The sequence below is a fragment of the Alligator mississippiensis genome, chromosome 14 (genome assembly GCF_030867095.1).
Source record: "Alligator mississippiensis isolate rAllMis1 chromosome 14, rAllMis1, whole genome shotgun sequence".
NCBI classification, from domain to species: Eukaryota; Metazoa; Chordata; order Crocodylia; family Alligatoridae; genus Alligator; species Alligator mississippiensis.
Window position 1 is genome coordinate 5,618,931 of NC_081837.1, and position 20,890 is coordinate 5,639,820.

General features: G+C 42.3%; 1 protein-coding gene across 7 annotated transcripts in view; it reads right to left on the reverse strand.

Annotated features, from left to right (window-relative positions):
* Nucleotides 1–20,890, reverse strand: part of ACACA (acetyl-CoA carboxylase alpha) — a 182,349-nt gene that overhangs the window by 67,533 nt on the left and 93,926 nt on the right. For all 7 annotated transcript variants that reach the window (XM_059717405.1, XM_006276473.4, XM_019493301.2 and 4 more), the window contains 6 exons: nucleotides 20,244–20,285; nucleotides 18,017–18,232; nucleotides 17,251–17,406; nucleotides 14,773–14,976; nucleotides 12,068–12,223; nucleotides 10,647–10,793 (listed from right to left, as the gene is read on the reverse strand). In XM_059717405.1, coding sequence (XP_059573388.1) covers nucleotides 10,647–10,793; nucleotides 12,068–12,223; nucleotides 14,773–14,976; nucleotides 17,251–17,406; nucleotides 18,017–18,232; nucleotides 20,244–20,285 — 921 coding nt within the window. The remainder of the gene's footprint in view (nucleotides 1–10,646; nucleotides 10,794–12,067; nucleotides 12,224–14,772; nucleotides 14,977–17,250; nucleotides 17,407–18,016; nucleotides 18,233–20,243; nucleotides 20,286–20,890) is intronic.

Here is a 20,890-nt window from a genome sequence, read left to right on the forward strand (position 1 = left end):
CAGAGAAATTAATCAGAGGATCATTGGAGGGAACACAGGCAGCAATCCAAAAACACAAGAGACGGTTTCTTGTAGCTCCCTCCACTGCGCCTCCCTTTCAAGACCTGGGGTCACGGGTTGACTGAGTCAGAGCTTTCTGTGCCCTGTCTCACGGGGCTCCCTCTCCCCCACACTTTTTTACTGAGGGTGATAAGTTCTTTTTTTGTTTGCTTCTATTTGCAGATGTACAGCTAAGTCTCAGCCTCCAACTGCAGAAGGACTGAAAGAAAGATACTGCATCCAGAGGAGTGTCAATCCAGAAATGTCAGTGGGATGTTCTGTTCAAATACCAATCTTGTTGCAAAATTAATGGAAAGCCCAAATGCTGTACCAACCACCAGAGGCAGCTGGCTGGCCGCACTGAAGACCAAGGGATACTCAGCAAAGACAGGAAGGGACACACAGACCACTTGCCAGGATCCCAAAGAGCAACCACGCTGATCAAAAACAAATCCAGGAAGCTTGAGCACTTGCTGTCTACTTCCTTCATCACTGGACTTCAGCAGAGAGAGAAAAACACCCAGCAGTGGATCAGCTTCATCCTCTTGGCCACACCACAATAGGGAGAAAGCTGAATATTAAGTATCTCAGGATCTGGCCCTTAAAATACTGAGGTAAGAGCATCAGGATTAACTCAGAGCCACTCTGTGCTCACATCTGAGTGCGTCTATACTGAGCAAAGGAGATACCTTCCCTGTTCATTAGCCCACTGCACCTGCTTGCCCATACTGCTTTGTGGGACTGGCGTGAGTGCACACAGATACACACTGCAAGTCCCTGTGCGCTCAAACACGCATGTTTCACCACTACTCGACTCCAATCTTCACTGTATTTTGGATAGTAGGGAGGAAATGAGGGGTTTTGAGGGGGGGTTTAGGGAAAGAAATGGTGTTGCAACTAATATTTGGAAGTGGGCACCCTTTAGAAAGTTTCGCTACCGGCCCCAATGCCATGCTCGGCGTGGACCACTGCGGCCAGCTCCAGGTCTTGTGAGATAGGGTAGAAAATAAAGGAAGCGCTATCAATTGCACTGTAACTGTTTCCAAGGCAAGAGAGAGCAAATGCCACTTTGTAAGTAAATATCTGCACGTAAAGAAGGGCTGACCTGGGACCAAATCTTCAGCCTAAAAACCCAGGCCCCACCATATAAGCTCTGTTAGTTTTCAGGATGCACCAGGCCCTTATCCTCTCCACAGTAAACCACAAGGCAGAAAATAGTCACAGGCACTAAAGACAAAGCTCAAAAGAAAAGTAAAATATTACTAACCTCAGTTTCCAGACAGGTAAACTGAGGCACAGAGGCATTACAATACAATTCAGAACAGAAACACAGGCGCTAATCTGGGGTTCGGGTTCTGTAACACATATCCACAGCTTAAATTCTCTTTGCTTCACTGCTATGGACTAAGTAAGGTTTTATTTAGCAAGGGCATCATGAATTTTCACACATCCAAGCAATTATATAAATCCTCGAAAATAGTTTTATAAATAGAAGAAGCTGGTACAACCATATACTATTTTAAAAAGCACAAATGTGTCACTATAACATTTTACATCTGAGTTCTCAGTGCACCCCATCTTTACTGAGAGGTGGCTAGTAATAAAAAAAAATCCTGGGGAGAGCTAAGGGGTTTTTTCCTCCTATGAAAGGCTCACGAGCTGCTTAAATTTATGAGTAGTGGGGGAAAGGCTTTCTATTTTAGAAAAAAAAATTATGTGATTTTTAAGTTAATGGCGGCACGCCAAAAAGAGAAGGTTCACAGGTTAATTAGCCAGGCTGAGTTAATCGCCCAAGAGCACTGCTAGAACAACTGCGGGCGATGGCGAGGGGTAGCGGTTTCAAAACAGGCTTTAAAAAACAGCAACAACCAGCCGTAGCAGTTAAGAAGCGTTTGTCTTGCCACACTTGGATCCCCAGCGCACGCGGCGACAGGAAAGAGAGCGAGAGCGCAGGGTGGGGGGAAAAAAAATAAAAACAAGAACCGTCGTCTTTAACTGTTTTTATGTTAGCGAAATGATTTGTGCCACAGTATTTCCATAAGAAGTGGGACCATTATTCTCCTGTAGAAACACATTTGGTTTGAAAAGTATCACTGGACAGAACGTGAAAATCAAACCAGATGAATTATTCACAACCTCCGATCAGAAGTGATCATTATTTCTGATGTTCCAATCTGTGATTAGGATTCAGTGCTTGGATGTCATGTGCTCCCTGAATAGCCCTGGCAATGCAGAATCACATTGCACATATATAATACACACACACACACACACGTTATATATAATTTTATACACACCCTCTCCCTGCAGATCTTTGGCTTAATGTAACCGTTAACGGATAGTAAAAACATGATATTAACTAACGTTCGTTTTCATGGTGCTCATAAATGCCATTAGCTTGACACACAGTGTCAACACTAATCATGGCCTAAAATTAACACCAAAATTGACTTCAACATTAATTGCGCTATCGATGTGAACAGTAATACACACACTGATGCAGCTACAAATTGACTGCTAGTGGCAGTCAGAGCTGTTGACAACAGATACCAAGGGGAATGGGAAGGAAACTAATTCCGTTCTCTCTTCTAGTAACACAGTGGATGCAGGGAGTGATAGGACACTGATGCAAGGGGCGCTGGGAGGGGGTTGACTCCCTTACTACCACGTTCGGCAATTCCTGAAGAACTGTATTTGACACAAAAACTAATGTAAACTAGAACAGCTTGTTATTCAGCAGCCTCCGTTTATGAGCCATGGCAATCGTGTTATTTCACTCTATTTTGCTCAGAACAAGGATGACGTTCAATCCCATGTTCTTTTTGCCATGCTCAAATTTTCTTTTTTTTTTTTTGAATTTGGAAATCTGGATGTGGCTCTATAAAGCTGCCCCACATGGAGAGGGGCTGGATTTTAAAATTCGGGGGCCCAACTCAAATATACAGCATTTCTTTCCAAGAAGCTTGTAGTGACAAAAAAACCTGTCTTATGCCCCGTTTTATTATGGGAGCGTTTTTATTATGGGAGCGCATTGTGTTTTATACGTGCACATATGTGCATCAGCAATATATATTATATATTGCATTAAAAAGGAAATTTCAAAGGCTACGGAGTCAGAAGTTTGGCAATACCAGAATGAAGCATTAAGCAAAGCAACCTTAATGTCTTCTCTCTGCATTATGAAAGTTTTTCCCTACCTGACTGTAATCTGCTTTCCTCTCCCCACAAGACTACAGCCTAATTCAAGACCTGAACCAGCACACAGGGTGGACAGTGAATGTGGCACACTGGGTTATATTTTAATTTTACATTGTTTTAAAAAGGAATTTAGAGGAAAAAATCTCCCAGAATTTCTACCAGGTGCAATCACGACCTCTTACATGGGCCATCACCAGGATTCAACTCCAAAACGTTCAGATCCATAGAAAAGGCCTTCTAACCACTTGGGCTAGAGACACTGGTAACAGTAGTAGGACATTATCTCATATGTGAACCACTTATTCCACGGGGACATAATGCACGTTATGCCAGTAGATGACACTATTCACTAGACAGCAGCAGAAAGCTGAGGATCAGGATTCCTGGGGTCTGTTTTCAGCTCTGGAATGGAAGTGTGGTTTAGTGGTGAAAGCGGATACTGTATACAACATAGCCTAGCACGCTCTTGGCACTTCACTCAAAGTGTCCCAAGCTTGATGAGAGGTGCAGCCTTCTCAGCTGTATTATTTGTAAAATGGAAACGCATATTTGCCAGGCAGTGTTACATGTAAGGAAGCTTTGCTCAGGAAAAAGAGCAGTGAAGTGAATGAATGGAAAGAGTGAGAGTTTAATTCATGGGTCTCCTGGTTCCTTCCAGAGGGCTAAGAGGCACTTTGATGGAGGCAGGCGAGCTAGCAAGCAAACCAGAAGGCTGGCTGGCAGTCCAGCAAGGCAGGGGAACCCACATGGAAAAGCTACATCACTCAGACAATTACGAGACCGTGCACAATGGGGTCTACTGTGAATGGACAAGCAGTGATTTTCCAAGCTCTGAAGTTTGGTTCAGATGTGGACAGTTAGTCAGGGGTAGAACAAAAAGGCATCTCAGCACCCCATTGCCACTTCAAATTCTTCGTGTAGGCAACACGTGGGTCTCAAAAGCCACTGAAGCATTTTGGTTCGAACTCTCTGAACAAGACAATCACAAAAATCCTATCCTAAACAGGGACGCAACATTGAACGTTTCAGGCCAAATAGTTAAATTCTAGGTAACAAGCAGCAGATGCAGGAAGGGACATGCAATACATACAATTACATGTTCAGCCTACAAAATGAACATATATGAACGTTAGGTATACAAATATATCCACAAACCTCAAACAATCCCCTTGAATTTACATAGGAAAAGAGAGCCTCAGAGCAGGGACAAATGAATGATTTGCTATAGGTAACATGGGCTTCTTTTGGACGGCTAAGCTCTAGGGCTTTAACTTCCCCCTTATCATAGGAAAGGAACATGCATGTAGGCAGTTACTGCACAGTAGATGATGCACCACCCATGTTACCCTTTGGTAAATCCTTCCCATGTCCACAACTTATTTTTCCAGCTTGCTCGAAAAACTTAACCATAGCACACGTATGCCGTAAAAGAGAGGGCTGGAAGAAATGTGACAGACACAAGTCTTCAATACAAAATTTTACAAAATTCAACTTACTAGATGTTAGACAGTATAGAAACCACATTTCTAGTTCACCTCTGAACACAAGTATGCGCTGTGCAGAGCTGTCTTCAACTATATGAAAGCAACTAAAAATGGTCTTAACCACTGGCAAAGACTGTTTCCTCCCCCATATTCTAAAATCTCAAGATTGGTCCAATGGATTTTCTCACAACCTTTCAAACAGTTGCCTCTGATTATGGCTAACAATGAAAAGATCTGCCTCAAAAATAGCCAGCAGGTCAGAAGAATCCTAAAATTGATGCCTCCCGCTGCTATCATACATGCGTCCTCTTTATAAAACCAAGAGAATTGTCTGCGGTAAAGAGAGAACCACTGAAGTAACTGATGTGCATGAAGGTCAGGCAACCCGACCAATCTGAGTTACCACGAAGCATCCCCTGTTAATCATACGACTGCAACTGAACTCTGAGCATGAGTCTGCAAAGCCCATATAGTTCCCGTCATCCATATCTGTTCCCCATTTGTTACAATCCTCAGAGAGCTCAAAGGCATGTGTGAGCGCGTGTTGCAAAGCACAGCATAAGCAGGGGGCCAAACCGCCTCTGCTATAGGAGAATCACACTGCACCCGAGTACTGCACAGGAGCAGCCAATGTCCAGTTTCTGTTATTTAAGCCCATGCCAAAAACCTCAGGAGCCTGTGGTGGGGTTTGCTCCCAAAACTCATCAAGAGGAAGGGGTTTGAAATGCATGGAGAAAGAAAACAATTTTGCATCTTTTGGCTAACCAACCGACTTGGGGCATGTAGCACAAATATCTCTAGCTTCCCCCCACACTTTCCCCCCCATGTTTCCATAACAGGCTTGAGGTTTTAATGTGCTATGCCAGGCAATGAAACAAGACCCACGCTGTAAAAGCGGTTCAGGTCTTTGACTTAAGAGTGCACCTCCATAGCCCAGCTGGGCTACTGCACCAAAGCTCCAGGTCTACTTCACCCAGTTCCTTTCTGTGACGCACCTGGCCAAATCTTCCCTGGAAAGGAAGCTTGCAAGGCTCCAACTAAAACATCCTATTAGAGATGATTTTGAAACTCAAGTTACTGAAAAGGAAAAACTGTGACATCTAGTGTCAACAGGAAAAATGACACTTTTCACAAATACACTTCTTGTGATCTAAATGGATAGGTAAGAGCAGGGTATTACCCTGCGGGACCCAGTTACATTCATTTTCTCATTGTCTTTGATGCTTAATTCAACCCCCATCAGAAAAGGGCACAGCTCCACTGGCTCCAATAGTGTTGGTCAAAATTTAGAAAATGCTTTCAAGAAACAGAGGGCTGCTCCTGCTAAAAAGGGTGACCAGTAATAGCAGTGGCACAGGGAAACCAGCACGCTTTCGCTGCTAGGATTTCAGATTATTGTTTGGATACTCAAGTCTTCAAGAGGTGATTTATCAAACTCCCCAATTCAAACCACTACCACTGCGCTACAGACCTGATTTTCAGAAGGGCTATACAAATGGAGCAAAGAATGCCTCTACTCTCGGGGCACTGCTGGGTACTTCGGGAACCTCCAGTCCTGTGTTAATGCCCCAGCACTATTTGGGGCATCCATGTTCTTCTATGACTGCGTGGCTATAAAACCAGACTGCAGAGTCACATGAAAGCCTCAGGCATGGCTTTGTTATAGCTCTAGTGTAGACAGGCTCAAACAAAACGTGTCAGCCGCACACAAAAACAGAACGTCCAAGAGATCTCTACACATCCCTGATCCTGTCTCTTCCAATTCGGTGTATGTTGGGCACCTCCAGCCTCTACTCACTGTCTCTGCAGGTCTTCAGGACTTTGCAGGTCTGAGCCCTAAGTATAATGTGGGTTGTTGTTTTTTTAAATGTAAAGACTCAAACTAGCAGGAAATGAATTTAGAAAGATCCTATGGCATAATCTAAACAAGCTGAATACACTTACAATGATTTAACTGGCAACCTTAGAAAGTGGACTGTTCTTCTAACTCTGTGCAATGCTATTTTCTGTCTTCAATTATTTAATTTTTCTATTTAACATAAACACTCCAAAGCCATGTGTCCATGCACTTTAGAGCTCGTTCCTGAGGCACGGAGAGTATCCGCCTGGTAGGTTCCTAGCTTTTGATATGGCCACAGTTTGAATTAGCAAATCATCATTCTATCAACAGCCTTGGTTCAAACATAGGAGGATTTGCTGAAGTTATTCTGGGCTCTTTAGGCCCAAAAGAGTTTTCAGTTTTTCGTCATCGTGAATTTAGTGCTTATGTAGCTCCTGCTCTACTGGAACCTCAGGTATCAGCATCCTGAGTGAGCACCCTGACCACCACGCTGCTGCCAGTTCAGCCCTGATCTCTCAGTCTCTCCTGTTTGTAAAATAACCGTGATAGCTTTGAAACTGGAACCTGAATCATCATCTCCTTTATCTTAGGTGAATACTCCAGCCATTAGGAATCGGTGTCTCATTCTCTCATCAACTGAATAATTATTTATATGAAGTGGAATAAGCCCAGTAGGAGAGATCCAAAGTCCCACCTCAAAGTAGCTGTTAGCTTTGAAGCCCTGGTCTGAATCCAGAAGAGAAGGAACTCGAAGGTGAGTTTCCTATAACTCAGGTGACTGCTCTAGCTGCGGGGCTAATGGCTGTCCGGGGGTAAGCGAGGTACATACTGTACCATCTTTCTCTGGTTTCAGCCAAAAATTCTGTTCTGGATAAAAATGTTAAGTATGCCCTCAGCAGTTTCACTTCAATGAACTGGCATTTTCCAATGCAAAACCATTTTGTTGGAAAATCCCCAATAAGTGCCAATAGTCACCTGCTCTCTGAGACCTCAACTGAGACCAGAGTCCTGAAACTCCTGTCCAGTGATGGTGATTTCCTAGTACTACCAACCAAGCTGGTATTACCAACTAACTCGAAGAAAACAAAGGCTCACTCTCTCTATGACCAATCTCTTCAAAGCTGTTTTGCAGCAGATCTTTGGGGCTGTGGACAGCAAAATCACAGCTTTAATACTCTTCATTCTGTCCTCATTCTCCATACCTTTGAATCCCCTTTATACACTGAGCTGGCTTTGCCCCTCAGTCAACAAGAGGTTGTCTTCAGCTATTTCCCCTGCTTGTGTGGCGCTGTCACATCATGTGGTGCCTAAGATTGATTTAACAACCATACCTTTAATGGTCTTGACCTCACAACTGGTCGGTATTATTCTATTTTGCTGATCAAGAACTCGAAGTGTAGAAAGCCTCACCCAAGTTGCTAAGCAAGCAAACCAAAAACCAAGGTGAGAAGCCAGGAATCTTGCCCACAACCACATTCATTCCTTTAAGACCACACTGTGTCCATTTTAATTAGTCACTGTAGAAGACACTTTTTTTTTTAATGAAAGAAGTCAGTGTATCCATTTGAGGATAAATAACTCTAAAAACAAATTCAGACAAGGTAAGAGAGCAAATGAAATGAATTTTAAGTATTTGGAAAAGGATCTACCATTTCACCAGTCTTGCTGAAACATCAAATACAGATTTTCCTTTCTTCTACCCGTCTTGTCCACTCACTTCCTGCTCAGTCACTACTACAAGCTCCTGGATGAGTGCAAAGACTGTCTACTCCTGTTAGGTAATAACAGTCTGCATAACACCTAAATAGCAATGTCCAGCATCTCTGGATCCACCTAATTGGTGAGAAAAGTGGAATGGCTGCATTTACAGAGGTTTCTTTTCAAACATGCCTGCTGGCTTGGCTTTACCCTGCTTGCCTTTACTGTCCTAGAGATGAACCAAACCTCAGCTGCCCCTCCTCTCCCCACATCCAACCATCTTCTTGGTGAGAGGCACTTGAGTGCATGTTCGTGACAAATTTGTTTCTTCAGCTAAAAGAAATTAAACTGTAAAAGCCTAAAGTCAGCTCATCCTGATAAAGTGAGTGCACCACAGAGGAATGCATCTGTCTGACAGCTTGTCACCTCCTCAGTGTCACCTGTCCTTCAGACTTTTGACTGCTCAGCCCGCTCCCTTAGATTGGCCACTCTTGCCCACAGACCGGCCCTATTGTGTGCCCAAGCTATTGGTAACAGAATTCAATACTAATACTTCAAACCTCATTCTGGCCTGTGGAAACTAACTAATCTATCTGAGAACCGGCTCAGCTGACATACTTTACCAGCTGTCCTGAGAGTTAGGCACAAACCTCTCCGGGAAATGAGAGAAATGGAGGAAGATTTCCTTTACTGTCCCTCTTTCTCTGCTGCAGTTGAGAAGAGCTGGCACTGGAATTTCATCTTCAGGGCCACGGCTCTGCTCGAACTTACTCCCTTGAGCAAACTTGGGGAACTTGCTACTGTGCCACTCAGAACATTGCCACATGCTTCCATGCTCGGTCATCCTCAAAGAATACGGACAGCAAAAAGCAGGGATAAACACCCCAAGCCCTAAATCTGTACTTGACCCTTATCTTATTTTAACCAGCTGTTATTTATATGGTCATGTCAGTGCTCTTTGTGCTGCTAAATCACTGGTTTCCACAAAAGCCACAAGCGAGTCTTCCAAGGGTTAAAAAAACCTCCCCATTTTTTGTGGTCTTTGGGTACAGAATTTCGTATAATAAGACTATTTGTATTCATACTGGCAGAGTAAACACTACATGTTCATGCCCAGGCAGCTCTGTGCTTGTAATTTCAGCTAGAACAGAGCTCTGTCCCTAAGGGACTTCGCTATTCCCCCAGCCTCCATCCGCTCAAATGCAGAATGAGAGCAGAGAGAAAGAGAAAGATCATGGTAAGAGTCTCCACACAGCACTGCAACCTCAGCTTTCACTCAGTAAGACTCCTCCACCATTTCTGGTTTTAATTACCTTAGTTAAAATATCCACTCCAGGCCCAGCAGCAATGAGGAAACTGACCTGTCCTTAAACCTGCATTTACTGATTAGGTTAGATTCAAAATATATAAATATATCTGAAACCTTTTCCTGACAAAGGGCTCAGAGAGAGATGTAGTAAATGGTGCTGAAATTCTCTAACGTTTCTTTGCATCTCCTACTCTAAAAAAAACCCAAATGATTTCTTATCACTATTTTCCTGATGTTTTACATATAGAAACATGACTGGTCAGCCTAAAGCTGTATGTCTAATTAAAAGGTGATTGTGAGCTTAATAATCCTATTAAAAATATAAATCACTCCTCCACCTGCTCACATTTAAACAGATTCACTTTTTGCACTTCACTTAGGCTGGACAATGAAAATGCACTAATCAGGTTTCCTTTTGCTGTTAGTTTATTACCCTGTTAGCTCAGTGTTGCAGCCTTTGGGTTTCAAATCTAATGATTCCTCCACAGGGCTGAGGAGCAGGGTCTGGATTTCATCATCAGAACACAGACTTTCACACTCGAGCTAAGACCTGAACTCTATTACCCTAGTAGCACAAGTAGGTTGTTATTCTCTAGTAAATCAGCCATTAGAGGGGGATGTTTGTTGCACAAGCTTTTCCAGCATGCCTACACAACCACTGCACAGGAATATTTCAATATAAGGCATAACATTATTTTCATTTGCTAAGTGAACAATATACATTTCCTCTTATCTTTATAAAAACAAATATTTTTTTCAAGTGTTCCCCTTCAAGTGGAAACACCTGCATGTCTCTCTGAATTATGGGGGACTGGGAAAAGATGGTGACAACACAGCATGGATGTAAGTTTGAAACAAAACCATAATTTACCCAGGAGATTTAAATACCCATTGTACACAAGGTATTAAATTTTTAATGAAACAAAAATCTCATTTTCAAGCCAGGGATTTCATCTACGGAAAGGCAGATGAATAGATTTTGTACCTGGCTTGGTATCTTCCCATTACAATTGTCCAAGCCAGTCTAAACCATGGTGTGGCGCAGGAAGAGAGGGAGGATTCAGAAAGGGTTACTTGCCTCATTTCCACCAGGTAGCCTGTTCATGTGCACCAGCTGGCCTTGATCATCCAGGACCAGTTCAGTATAAGTCAGCATGTCAGAAGGCAGAGGCGGTGCAGACAGAACTGCACATTCATTCATGGAATCCCAGAGTTTAATCAGTGACTAGCAGGGAAAAAATTAAACTTGTGTTAAAATTAAAGTGTCTTAATATTTTGGCTGTAATTCATTATGAAGCAAAATCAAGACAGACATTTTTTCTACATCTATTTGGTCTTTAATTGCCCAACTTCCAGCATTTGGCTGATGATATTTATTAGATCTCATCTTACTTGAATCTTTAAACCATGAACGAGGATTGCAGCCAAAGTAACATTATCTACAGTAATGGGATTTGATATATGACCCAAAAAGCAAGGTACAGAGTTCAAACTAGCACACAGTAAGTCCAAGAGCAATGAAGCTTACTGTTCAGCAAGCTCATTTGTTGGGGTCTCATCTATACTGAGCTTTGTTAATCTCCATTGGTGCAGCTCCATCATTAGTAGCAAGAGAAGTTGCAGAGGTAACATGTGAACTATTACCAACTCAGTGCAGATTTACAGTGTGTACAGCCATTTGCTCTCACAGGGGAAACTCTCCTGGAAGTGATTTAGCCCAGGTAGTTCCCAGGTTCTTTTTCTCTTAGAGCAGACATTTTTACTCTGGGGGGAAAAAAGCCTGAACATTTGTACACTCATGGTTGCTGCTCTCCCAGGAGAAACCATGAGTGTACGGATGTTAAGGCTTTTTCTCCCAGCGTAAAAAAGGCTGCTCCAAGAGAAAAAGAACCTGGGAACAACCAGGGTTAAATCTCTTCCAACAGAGTTTCTCCTGGGAAAGCAAATGTCTGTACATGTTGACAACACAGGCTGACTATGGGCAGTCTGAGTTTGCCAATCAGTGCTGCCCTATGCACTGTTTCCAGACAGACTAAGGGAGCCTGCCGAGCATACTGAGATATGTGCACAGGACCCCCCTTGGCTACAGTGTCATCACTGCAAGCTCTCGACTCTTCAAGGCCTCAACATTTGAATGTCTGTACATGTGGCTTTGGGTACGTTTTTCTACCATGAGAACAAACCTGAGAGAATTCTTCCCGATAATTTGAATGTGTATGCATAGTCTGTATGAAGCCTTAGATGATACTGAGGTAAAAAAGCCTATGTTGCTTCCACACTACTTCTTTCGCTGTTCCCTCTGCTCATAAAGCTACAGCAGTGAGGAATGAAAAGTTGTAAGCTTCCCCACAGACTCTTCTTTAGACCAGCAAGAACTGCAAACACTGCTGGACCTTCAAGCTGCTGGGCTCTTCTGATGAGCAGGAGGGCTACCTGTTAACATGCTTTCCTCATGCCAACCACAGAACAGCCCACAGAGGCCTGTCAATGAAGATTTACCTGCCGAAACATTTCAGGAATGTCATAGACATATGTTGTCCCTAAAGACTGTGCCTGGAACCTCTTGGACTGAAGGAGGTCTTTTGTCACGTATGGGGTGTTGATCAGCATGCCATGAAGTGGTCCCTGTTTGTCTCCATACGCCTGGAACATAATCTGCAGAAGAAAACATTACCAGTATAAAGATATAACATGACATGACATCCATAAACCTAACTGGAAGTGTCCCCACAGAATCCCTAGTTTATTAGGTTTCCACCAGATTGTCCAGTTTGCTTGTGTTCTCCCAAAATACGACAATACCTGCAGATCCTATAATGACAAGGTTCATCATGACTTAGTTCTTTATGGAAACAAAGTTGGACCATTACTGTAGATCACTGACTTTTAATAATAACACAATGGTAGGCAAAGGTGCACAGCCACATCTCCATGGAAAGAAGACCACAACGTAGACTATTTCTTGTTCACCTGTACTTACTCTGACACTGTATGCCGATTGATTGTGATAGCTGAGAGCAATGAGGGGAACTTTATTATTTATGTAGTTGAATAGCACTGTACAGGAGCTAAATACCATTCATATTCCTCATGACTGATCACGGAAGCTAGTTCAAGACTTGCATATGTCATTCGGTTTGCAGTTCTGATATTACAAGTTTAAAAGATTCTTCCAGAGTAGTGACATGAGTTATCAGCTGCCATACTTCACAGTGCTATATATTCCACTCATCCAGGACTCTATAGGAAATGTATTTCCTCTGGTGACAGTGAACTACAGTGAGTGCTGCTTAACTGGGACAACACTGAACCAGCGATGCTTAATGGTGCCACATTTGACTGGAGCCAAAGGATTAAATTGTTCTTAATGGAATGGTTGTTTGGCTTGACACTCCCAGCCATAGTTCTTCAATTGAGAAGTTGATGGATAAAAAAAAAGAGAGAGAAAACAGTGGAATTCAAGAGAGACAGAATTCAGTAAATGATGCCAGTTTTAGCAATAAAATATTATATTGACTTAAAACACCACCTTAAAGACTTTACAGGCGATATTTGAGAAAATAAAGCAACCTACTCTAAGAGAACTATTTAATCAGGAAGACAAAGGCTTATCATGGTGCCCCAGCTAAGAAGCTTTGACTGTACTAGGAGCCCAATCTGATCTCTGCAGAAGCCTTTTTTGAATGATGCAAAGTGGAATCAGGCCTGACAGAAGGCAATGAGTCCAGGAGGCACAGCACAGGACTGGAAAACAGGAGACCTGGGTTCTGCCATGACCTAGCTAAGTTTCCATACCACAATCCCTGCATGCAGCAGTGGTTTTTGAACTTTCCTAACAGAGTTCTCAAGATGCAAACCATAATGCTTTAATAAAATGGGGGTATTTTTAGACTGAAGATGGTGGCACGAGCCACTGATTTACTACCTGGAGTTTAACACCTTGAGACCTCCCATAAAGGAGAAATCTAAAAGATTTCTCATTAAACAAGAAATTGTGAGGAACAAATAGTTTTCAGAATCATTAACACTGTGGGTTACCATCTGAGTTTTAAAAGCACAGACCAACTTGAAACTATTGTGAAAATTATATCAGAATCGTCCCTCTTGTCCCTTGAATGCTTTGACTGAAATGTATTTAAGGCTATTCTGAAAAAAAAATATATATATATAAATATATCAATACTCAACAAAAATGCGGCCCCTCGTCTACCTGTGCACTAACTTCAAAAAATTCACATCTTAGGATGATTTTTTTCTGACCCTCTCATCAAAAACAATTTAAAAGAAAAGGTCACCTTGACAAATGACCAATGAAACACGCATTTTAAGCTCAGCAAGTGAAGCTTAACAAAATGTCCTTTACTTTTCCTTTACTCCATTCAAAGGCAGAAATAGAGTAAAACATGTGGACACTATCTGCTCTAGGATCTCTAGACCTGGAGAGACTGCCTGGCTAAGCAGCCTGCAAGAAAAATTTGGAAGGAAAAAAAATATATATGGTGACTCAGCACAATGTATTTGACACAAACAACCTCCAACTGATTTATTCTGTTGCTACCGCTGCATGGCAGAGCAAAGGGAGATGTAAAGTCATTTCTATATTTCAAATGCAAAAGGAGATGTAATTGCAAAGGGAGGTGTAAACTTATTTCTCTATTTCATTTTTTTCATGCATCCAAGGTCTACATTTTAATCTGCAGACATTTGAGTTGTTTATGTAAAATATGTGTAGGCCATACAAAAGCACAAAAGACTGTTAGTACAGACAACCCCCGCAGAAAAGTCCTTTTGAATGCAATAAAGATGACACCAATAAGGTTCTCAAAAAATTTAATAGGATTCCACAGAAATTAATTCTCTCTAGGTACTGAATTTAAAAGGAGTTCCCAGAGATTTTTCAGCCTGTTCAGAAGTGTGTAGAAGGAATAACATCTTCTATTAAATTCTACAGGATAGGTCCAAAGCATCTAAACGGTGCTGGCTTCCTGTAACAGTTCAAAGGATTTTCCCACAAAGGAAAACAGCATGAACAAAGCAAGGAGCAAGCAAATGGCTTGAGCACACACTTCAAGCTACACTACTTCTCTTTGGAACAGCACTCCTTTGTTGACTGAAACAATAATGCATCACTTGGTATTTGGATCAGACTTAATAGCCTTCCCTTCCCCCCACACACACCACTCACCACCTGCACACAACCATACCTGGGCTGTCCTGGAATCTGTCACCTCCTTGTAGAGGCTGATGTCCAAGTAGTAGCCAGATTCATTGGTCAGGAAGAGACGAATAGGTATCGCTTTTCCAGTTGGCGTCAAGCGAATGTTGATTTTCAGCTCTGCTTGAAGGACGCGGAGTTTCCAGAGGCGGCTTCCATAGCGCATCACCATGCTCCGCACAGACTCTTCAATCTTGGCACATACAAAGAAGAGGGAGTTTATGTCACCTTTCTGCTTCAGACATGACACTGTCATTTCTACTTCTCACAATGGGTCACAACAGAGGATGCAGGCCAACATGTGGGGCTGCTAACAAACCCAAGTGTGAGCTAACAAGGCTTCTTTCTCACCTCTTCAAATCAGACCAACTTCCTTTCCCCCCTCCCCCTCGCGTTGAGATCCCACCCTGCAGAAACAGTAGACATTGCATCTGAGCATGCTGACAGTATGGTGTAATGATACTACCAGTTGGCTTAAGGGGCTGGAGAGTTTGTCACATGAAGGAGACAGTGTGTTATTTTCATTAAAAGTTGAATCCCCTTGGGACCAAAATGAGATCGACCATGTGTCCTTTCACTGAAGTTCCTGTACCACTGATGCTATGTGAGCTTGGAGTTCTATCAATTCATCTCTCAGCTATTTTTAGGGAAGGCGCTCTGTAAACTAATAAAACTTGGAAATGCCTGGAATAGACTGGAAGTTAGGCTTGAGCACAGTGTTGTATCCTTTGGCATGTAACCCCTCCAACCAGCAGAGAGCTTCACTCTACTGAATTTTCATGTTTCACCTCTTGCAAATATTGTTCTCAGCTAGGAATTATGAGATGCAGGAAAGCACCATGAAAGTGAAAACCTTGGCAAACAGTTAAGTAGCATTTATATGCACGATAACCATGTTTCATTGCACGTACAGTACAGTGCCTTAAATCAACAAAGCAATTACCACTTGGAGCTTGTTCCTGTGCTGTTTTATTAAACTTTATAATATACTCCTGTTGGTAAATAGCGCATATTAAAGTAAGGCAATTTGTAGGCTATTTCCACCTTTCTCTCCAAAAACCTCTTTTCCAAGGCTGCTCAGGGCAGAGGCAATGCTGCGCACACAAGAGCCGATTATCAGTGCTGCAGGTTTCAGCTCCTGTCCATGGCTCTGAGAAATAGGGTGCATGGCACTTCTGACAACAAGGTGGGGCTTGAATTAAGTAATCAAATGTACACATGGCTTAAAATCCAACAGGCAGGAAACTCTGAGTTAAGTAACTTTTTCCACTCTTTTTTTCTTTGCTCTTTTTTGTTATTTTCCTAAAAGAATACTCATTCTCATTTGCTTTAAACAATTAAAAGAATGTTGATTTGCAACTAAATGTAGCTATTAAGCTAAGTTTAATCCTAGTTTTGTTAACCAAGACAGAGTGTAGGTATCCACAGTTATTTAAATAATTACATTACCTTAACATGCATATATTCAGTTTTCCAATTTTCTTCATTTTTAACATTAAAAATTAGTGAATGAAGCATTTCTTATTTACTGAATAATAAGTTTGCTTACTCCTGGTTTGTGTCAAGCTGCATGTGAACGGTAATAGGAACTCAGTGAAAATGCACAAACACCATATTTTAGAATAGTTTAATCAGTTATATAAAATTACCTTAAATCTGCTGGAAAAAGTAAATTTAGCCAAGCCCCATTTGTATTTAACACTAAATTATTAACTAAACACAGGAAGTAAGCTGACTAAAGGACACGGTAACCACAGATGTGATTCTGAATAAACTGGCCACTAAACTCCTAGCTGCATCCCCGGAAATGAAGAAAGAGTTGCCTTGGCACCTGCTGAGGAGACTACCGCTGTCAAAAGCTGGTTTAGCACTTCATCAGCTCAGTTTCCAGGTGCTTACAGACTTCTACCACTTCCATGGCTTGATTTTTTTAAATCATCAGCATCAAGCAAAGTCCCTGGATATATTTGTAATTATTTAATATATTACTTGTTAGTTTAAGCCTTAACATAGATTGTCATATTTTTAAATATAACCAATAAAAAAATTAAAAATAAATATTTGTATTTATCTATTTACACCCATCACATTTTAAAACCAGTTGGAGTGCTTCTGGCCAAATGACCTAAATGCCTGCACTAACCAAAGAGCTCGCAAACCTGGTCTCTATCATTTAAGTTAATCAACGCCATTGTTCCCAAAAGTTTATTCTGTGTTTTCATGGGAGCAATATTATCTACTGGTTCTATCTTGCATGATTTAGGATTAAAGTTAACACGAAGAAACTCAGGTCAGGCAGGAAAAAAAAAGCACCATACCTAAATCCAATAATTAGTTTCCTGGGTTTCTGATACAAAGCAGCAGATGGAATCTATACTTCAATCACGGTATGAGACTAAGTGGATTCAGTCAGCAGAAGAAAGCCAGTCCAAGAATAACCAACAGCTTGTAAGTGGGAGACACGTACCTTAGATGGATCCATGATGACAGTGGGCACAAAGTTTAAGAAGATGTGATTGCAGTCCGTGCGCACGTTGGTGTTATTAAATGCCACCTCCAGCTCATCCATGGCTTCCAAAAGCAAGCGCTCCCCTTCGTTCTGAAGATACTCAAAGGAGGCTTCCTGCAGGAGATTGCCAACAGATTTCTTATCTCATGCTAGTATCCCCTCCACCCCAAACCCAGATGCGTTGGACTATAAAAGACCATAGCAGAAAACAACAGGAAAAAAGATTATAGTCATTTTGGCAAACAGAGCATATCGAGGTCCTATTGTGGATGGCATCTCATTCAGATATTAAGTCACACTGTGTCCTCAATTACATCAGCATAAAACTGGAAGGACATTCCTACAGTGTCTACTGATTTCACATAGCATCTAATGTATGAACCCATGCACTTAAAAGTGTTATTACCATGGTTCAGGGGCCATCCAGTGCTAAAGGGAAAAAGAGATTAAACTCAGGATCTTCTGCCTCCAAAAGAAAGCTCCCTTCCTATATAATTTAAGCTAAAGGAAAACCTGCTTTAAGTGCAGGCATCATGAGAAGTGCTCCTAGAGATGCACCACTGTACTAAGTAGAAAGCAGAGGGTTTATAGTGTATGTACACACACACACACACACACACGTGCATTTGCACACATGGGCTGGTACACTGGTACACAACATTTCCAACTGACATCCTCCACATGCTACCGCAGAAGTAGACCTCCCAGACAGCACAAAACCTACCTTGGTGACTAAGTCTGAATGCCTTATAATAGCCCTCACGAAGAACCTGTAGTCCGTCACCTCCGTGCCCACTTCGACTTTGGCTGCTCCCAGGTACAGGTGCATCTTATGATTGGCGCACGGAATGGCAGTGAGATCAAAGTTTCTCATTCGGTTCAGCTCTAACTGGAAAGCCAGAGCTGGCTCCAAGTGACGGTAGATCCTATCTTCCTCAAACTGGAGGAGGAGGAGTGAAGCCCATCTCATAATATTTGGGGCACAGGTGAGGAGGGGGTGGAGAAAAAAAAGGAGAACACCTGTTAGGAACTTGGGTCCTGCAGGATTGAGAGAGTTTGACACCTCCAACATCTCCAGGCCCATACAACACGAAGTACTGCCACAGTGGCAACATTTATAGCAGATTCCATCCTTTGCTACAAAATTGCATCCAAGATGCTAAGTTAGGGATTTTTAATTTCGTTAAAATATTAATGGTCCTAGCCCCCAGGGAGGCAAAAGAAATCTTGAACTGAAGGTATACTATGTGCTCATCTCCCCAAATTTGTAGGCAGGCTGAAACAATAGTTCTTAAGGGCATATCCTGCCCTGTTTGCATCAGGTCCAGCCATGAAATCTAGAATGGGTGATTTAAATACCAGTATCACTAAGTGATTAATTTTAGCAGAAATGTTTGACTGATAACCATATCCCACAACTGCAAATTACTTCTCATCTCTGCACATGAAATGTTCTCAGCTGCCCTGTACTCAGGAGCCCAAACCTTTAAGCTGTGCTCCTCTGGCAAAAAAGATACCATGTGACAAAGCTTGCATGTCACCTGCAAAAGCTTACGACTCTCTAAACCAGCTAGGCTCTAAGGTGCCATCCTTCCTTACTTTCCGCCTGGCAATACAAAAATCTCTGGTACGCCAAAAACCTAAAAATACTGAAACAGTGCAAAATAAACTGGATTCAGTTGGAAATAAAAACCGTGACAGCAACAATATACGGCCCCTTTTATGAATTTTCATCTTTCATTAATTAAAAAAAACCCTCAAAATTTAAATGAAGCTGCCACAGCATTTCCAATCGGATGTACTAGAGCTATTAGCATTGAGTGCTGTGCACTGAAGCTGCCAGCGTGTGCAAAGTAGAACAGAAATGGTTGTAGTCTTGTCCTCAAGCTCAATCACTGCCTACAAATGAAGCCTATAAACGGAAAAGAACTTTCTATGGACAACTTTCTTCAGGTTTCCATCTTCCCCTATAGCTTACACTCTTGTCCTGGTGACCACAGCACTAAAAGCACTGCTTTGGAACAGAACACATGTCACGTAATCTACAGCCACGTGCAGGTAGTGGAACAGCACAAAATTTATCAGTAAATCGTTTTTAGTAATTTTGCTGCATGATGGCTGAGACTTTAAAACACAAAAGCCTAAAGTTACCTTTCCAAATCCATAGTTTAGCATCTAAATAAATGGTCTGATTATCAAAACTGCCAATTATCAATCGCTTATAGACGCTCAATAGCTCATATTAGCCCTAACTGTCAATGTAACAAATTGTACAAGGGAGGCAGAGGAAGCGGAATGAAAGGAATATGCACAGGGTTTGCTGGTGAAATTCTGCTCAGGTGAATCCTCTCACTTTTGGACAGATCTAGGATGAGTTTGGGGGAAAAAGAAAACAAGTACTGCATCCAGTTTTGGGCTCCACAATTCAGAAAGGATGTGGAGAAGCTTGAGAGGGTGCAGAGGAGAGCCACGCGCTTGATCAGAAGTCAGGAAAACAGACCTTATGATGAAAGGCTGACAGCCATGGGGCTCTTCAGCCTGGAAAAGCTCAGGCTCAGGGGTGATCTGGGGGCCACCTATAAGTTTATCAGGGGTGTTCACCAGGATCTGGGGGAATGTCTGTTCACCAGAGCACCCCGAGGGATGACAAGATTGAACGGTCACAAACTCCTCTGCGACCAATTCAGGCTGGACATAAGGAGGAAATACTTTACTGTCCGAGCCCCCAAGGTTTGGAATAGACTGCTGCCGGAGGTGGTTCAAGCACCCACTTTGAACGCCTTCGAGACACATTTGGATGTTTATCTTGCCGGGGTCCTATGATCCCTGCTGACTTCCTGCCCCTGGGGCAGAGGGCTGGACTCAATGATCCTCCGGGGTCCCTTCCAGCCCAAATGTCTATGAAATCTATGAAAATGTAGAAAGAGCAGCACTGAGCAGGTGCAGCTTACCTTGTCTCTGGCGCGGAATGTGAAAAATTTGGGGAATTCCCTCTGTTTGAAAATAAAAAGAATTCGATCAGTCCTTCAATAGCACAACATACCATCTGTTCAGCACAGCAACTGCTCAAAGGAAGGACTTAATGTGGCAATTCGGGGTGGGGGGGACCGGAAAACAGGTATAACTTGCTACTATGGTGGTGAGAGTTGCCTTAAATATGAATGTTTTAAACAGAGATGATGGGAAGACTTCCTCTTTGAGGGGGAAGCAGGGGCAAATTAAATTTACGCGTACTGCTAACGCAGGAGGTGGCCCTTGATTATCTTTTTGTTATTTTTATTTAATGTTGGGTATTTAAAAAAGAACAAGTTCTGGCTGGCCAAGGGGAGGAACAATGGGGTAAGACTCTGCTATTACTCCTATTAGTCATTTCATTTGTGGGGTTAACCGAGAGTCTAAACTAGAGACTTAAGCCAGTTAGTTGCTGCACACATGACACAGAGATGGTCCCTGCCTTGTAAAGAACTCTTCATACGTCTAATCTTGTGTGAGCAGGATACATAGCCTGCTGGCTTCTCCAGCAGGGTTTTTTGCTCCTTGAGGAGCTTCCCAGTCAGGCCTCCCAAATGAAACAGTCTTTAAGCAACAAACAGGCAAA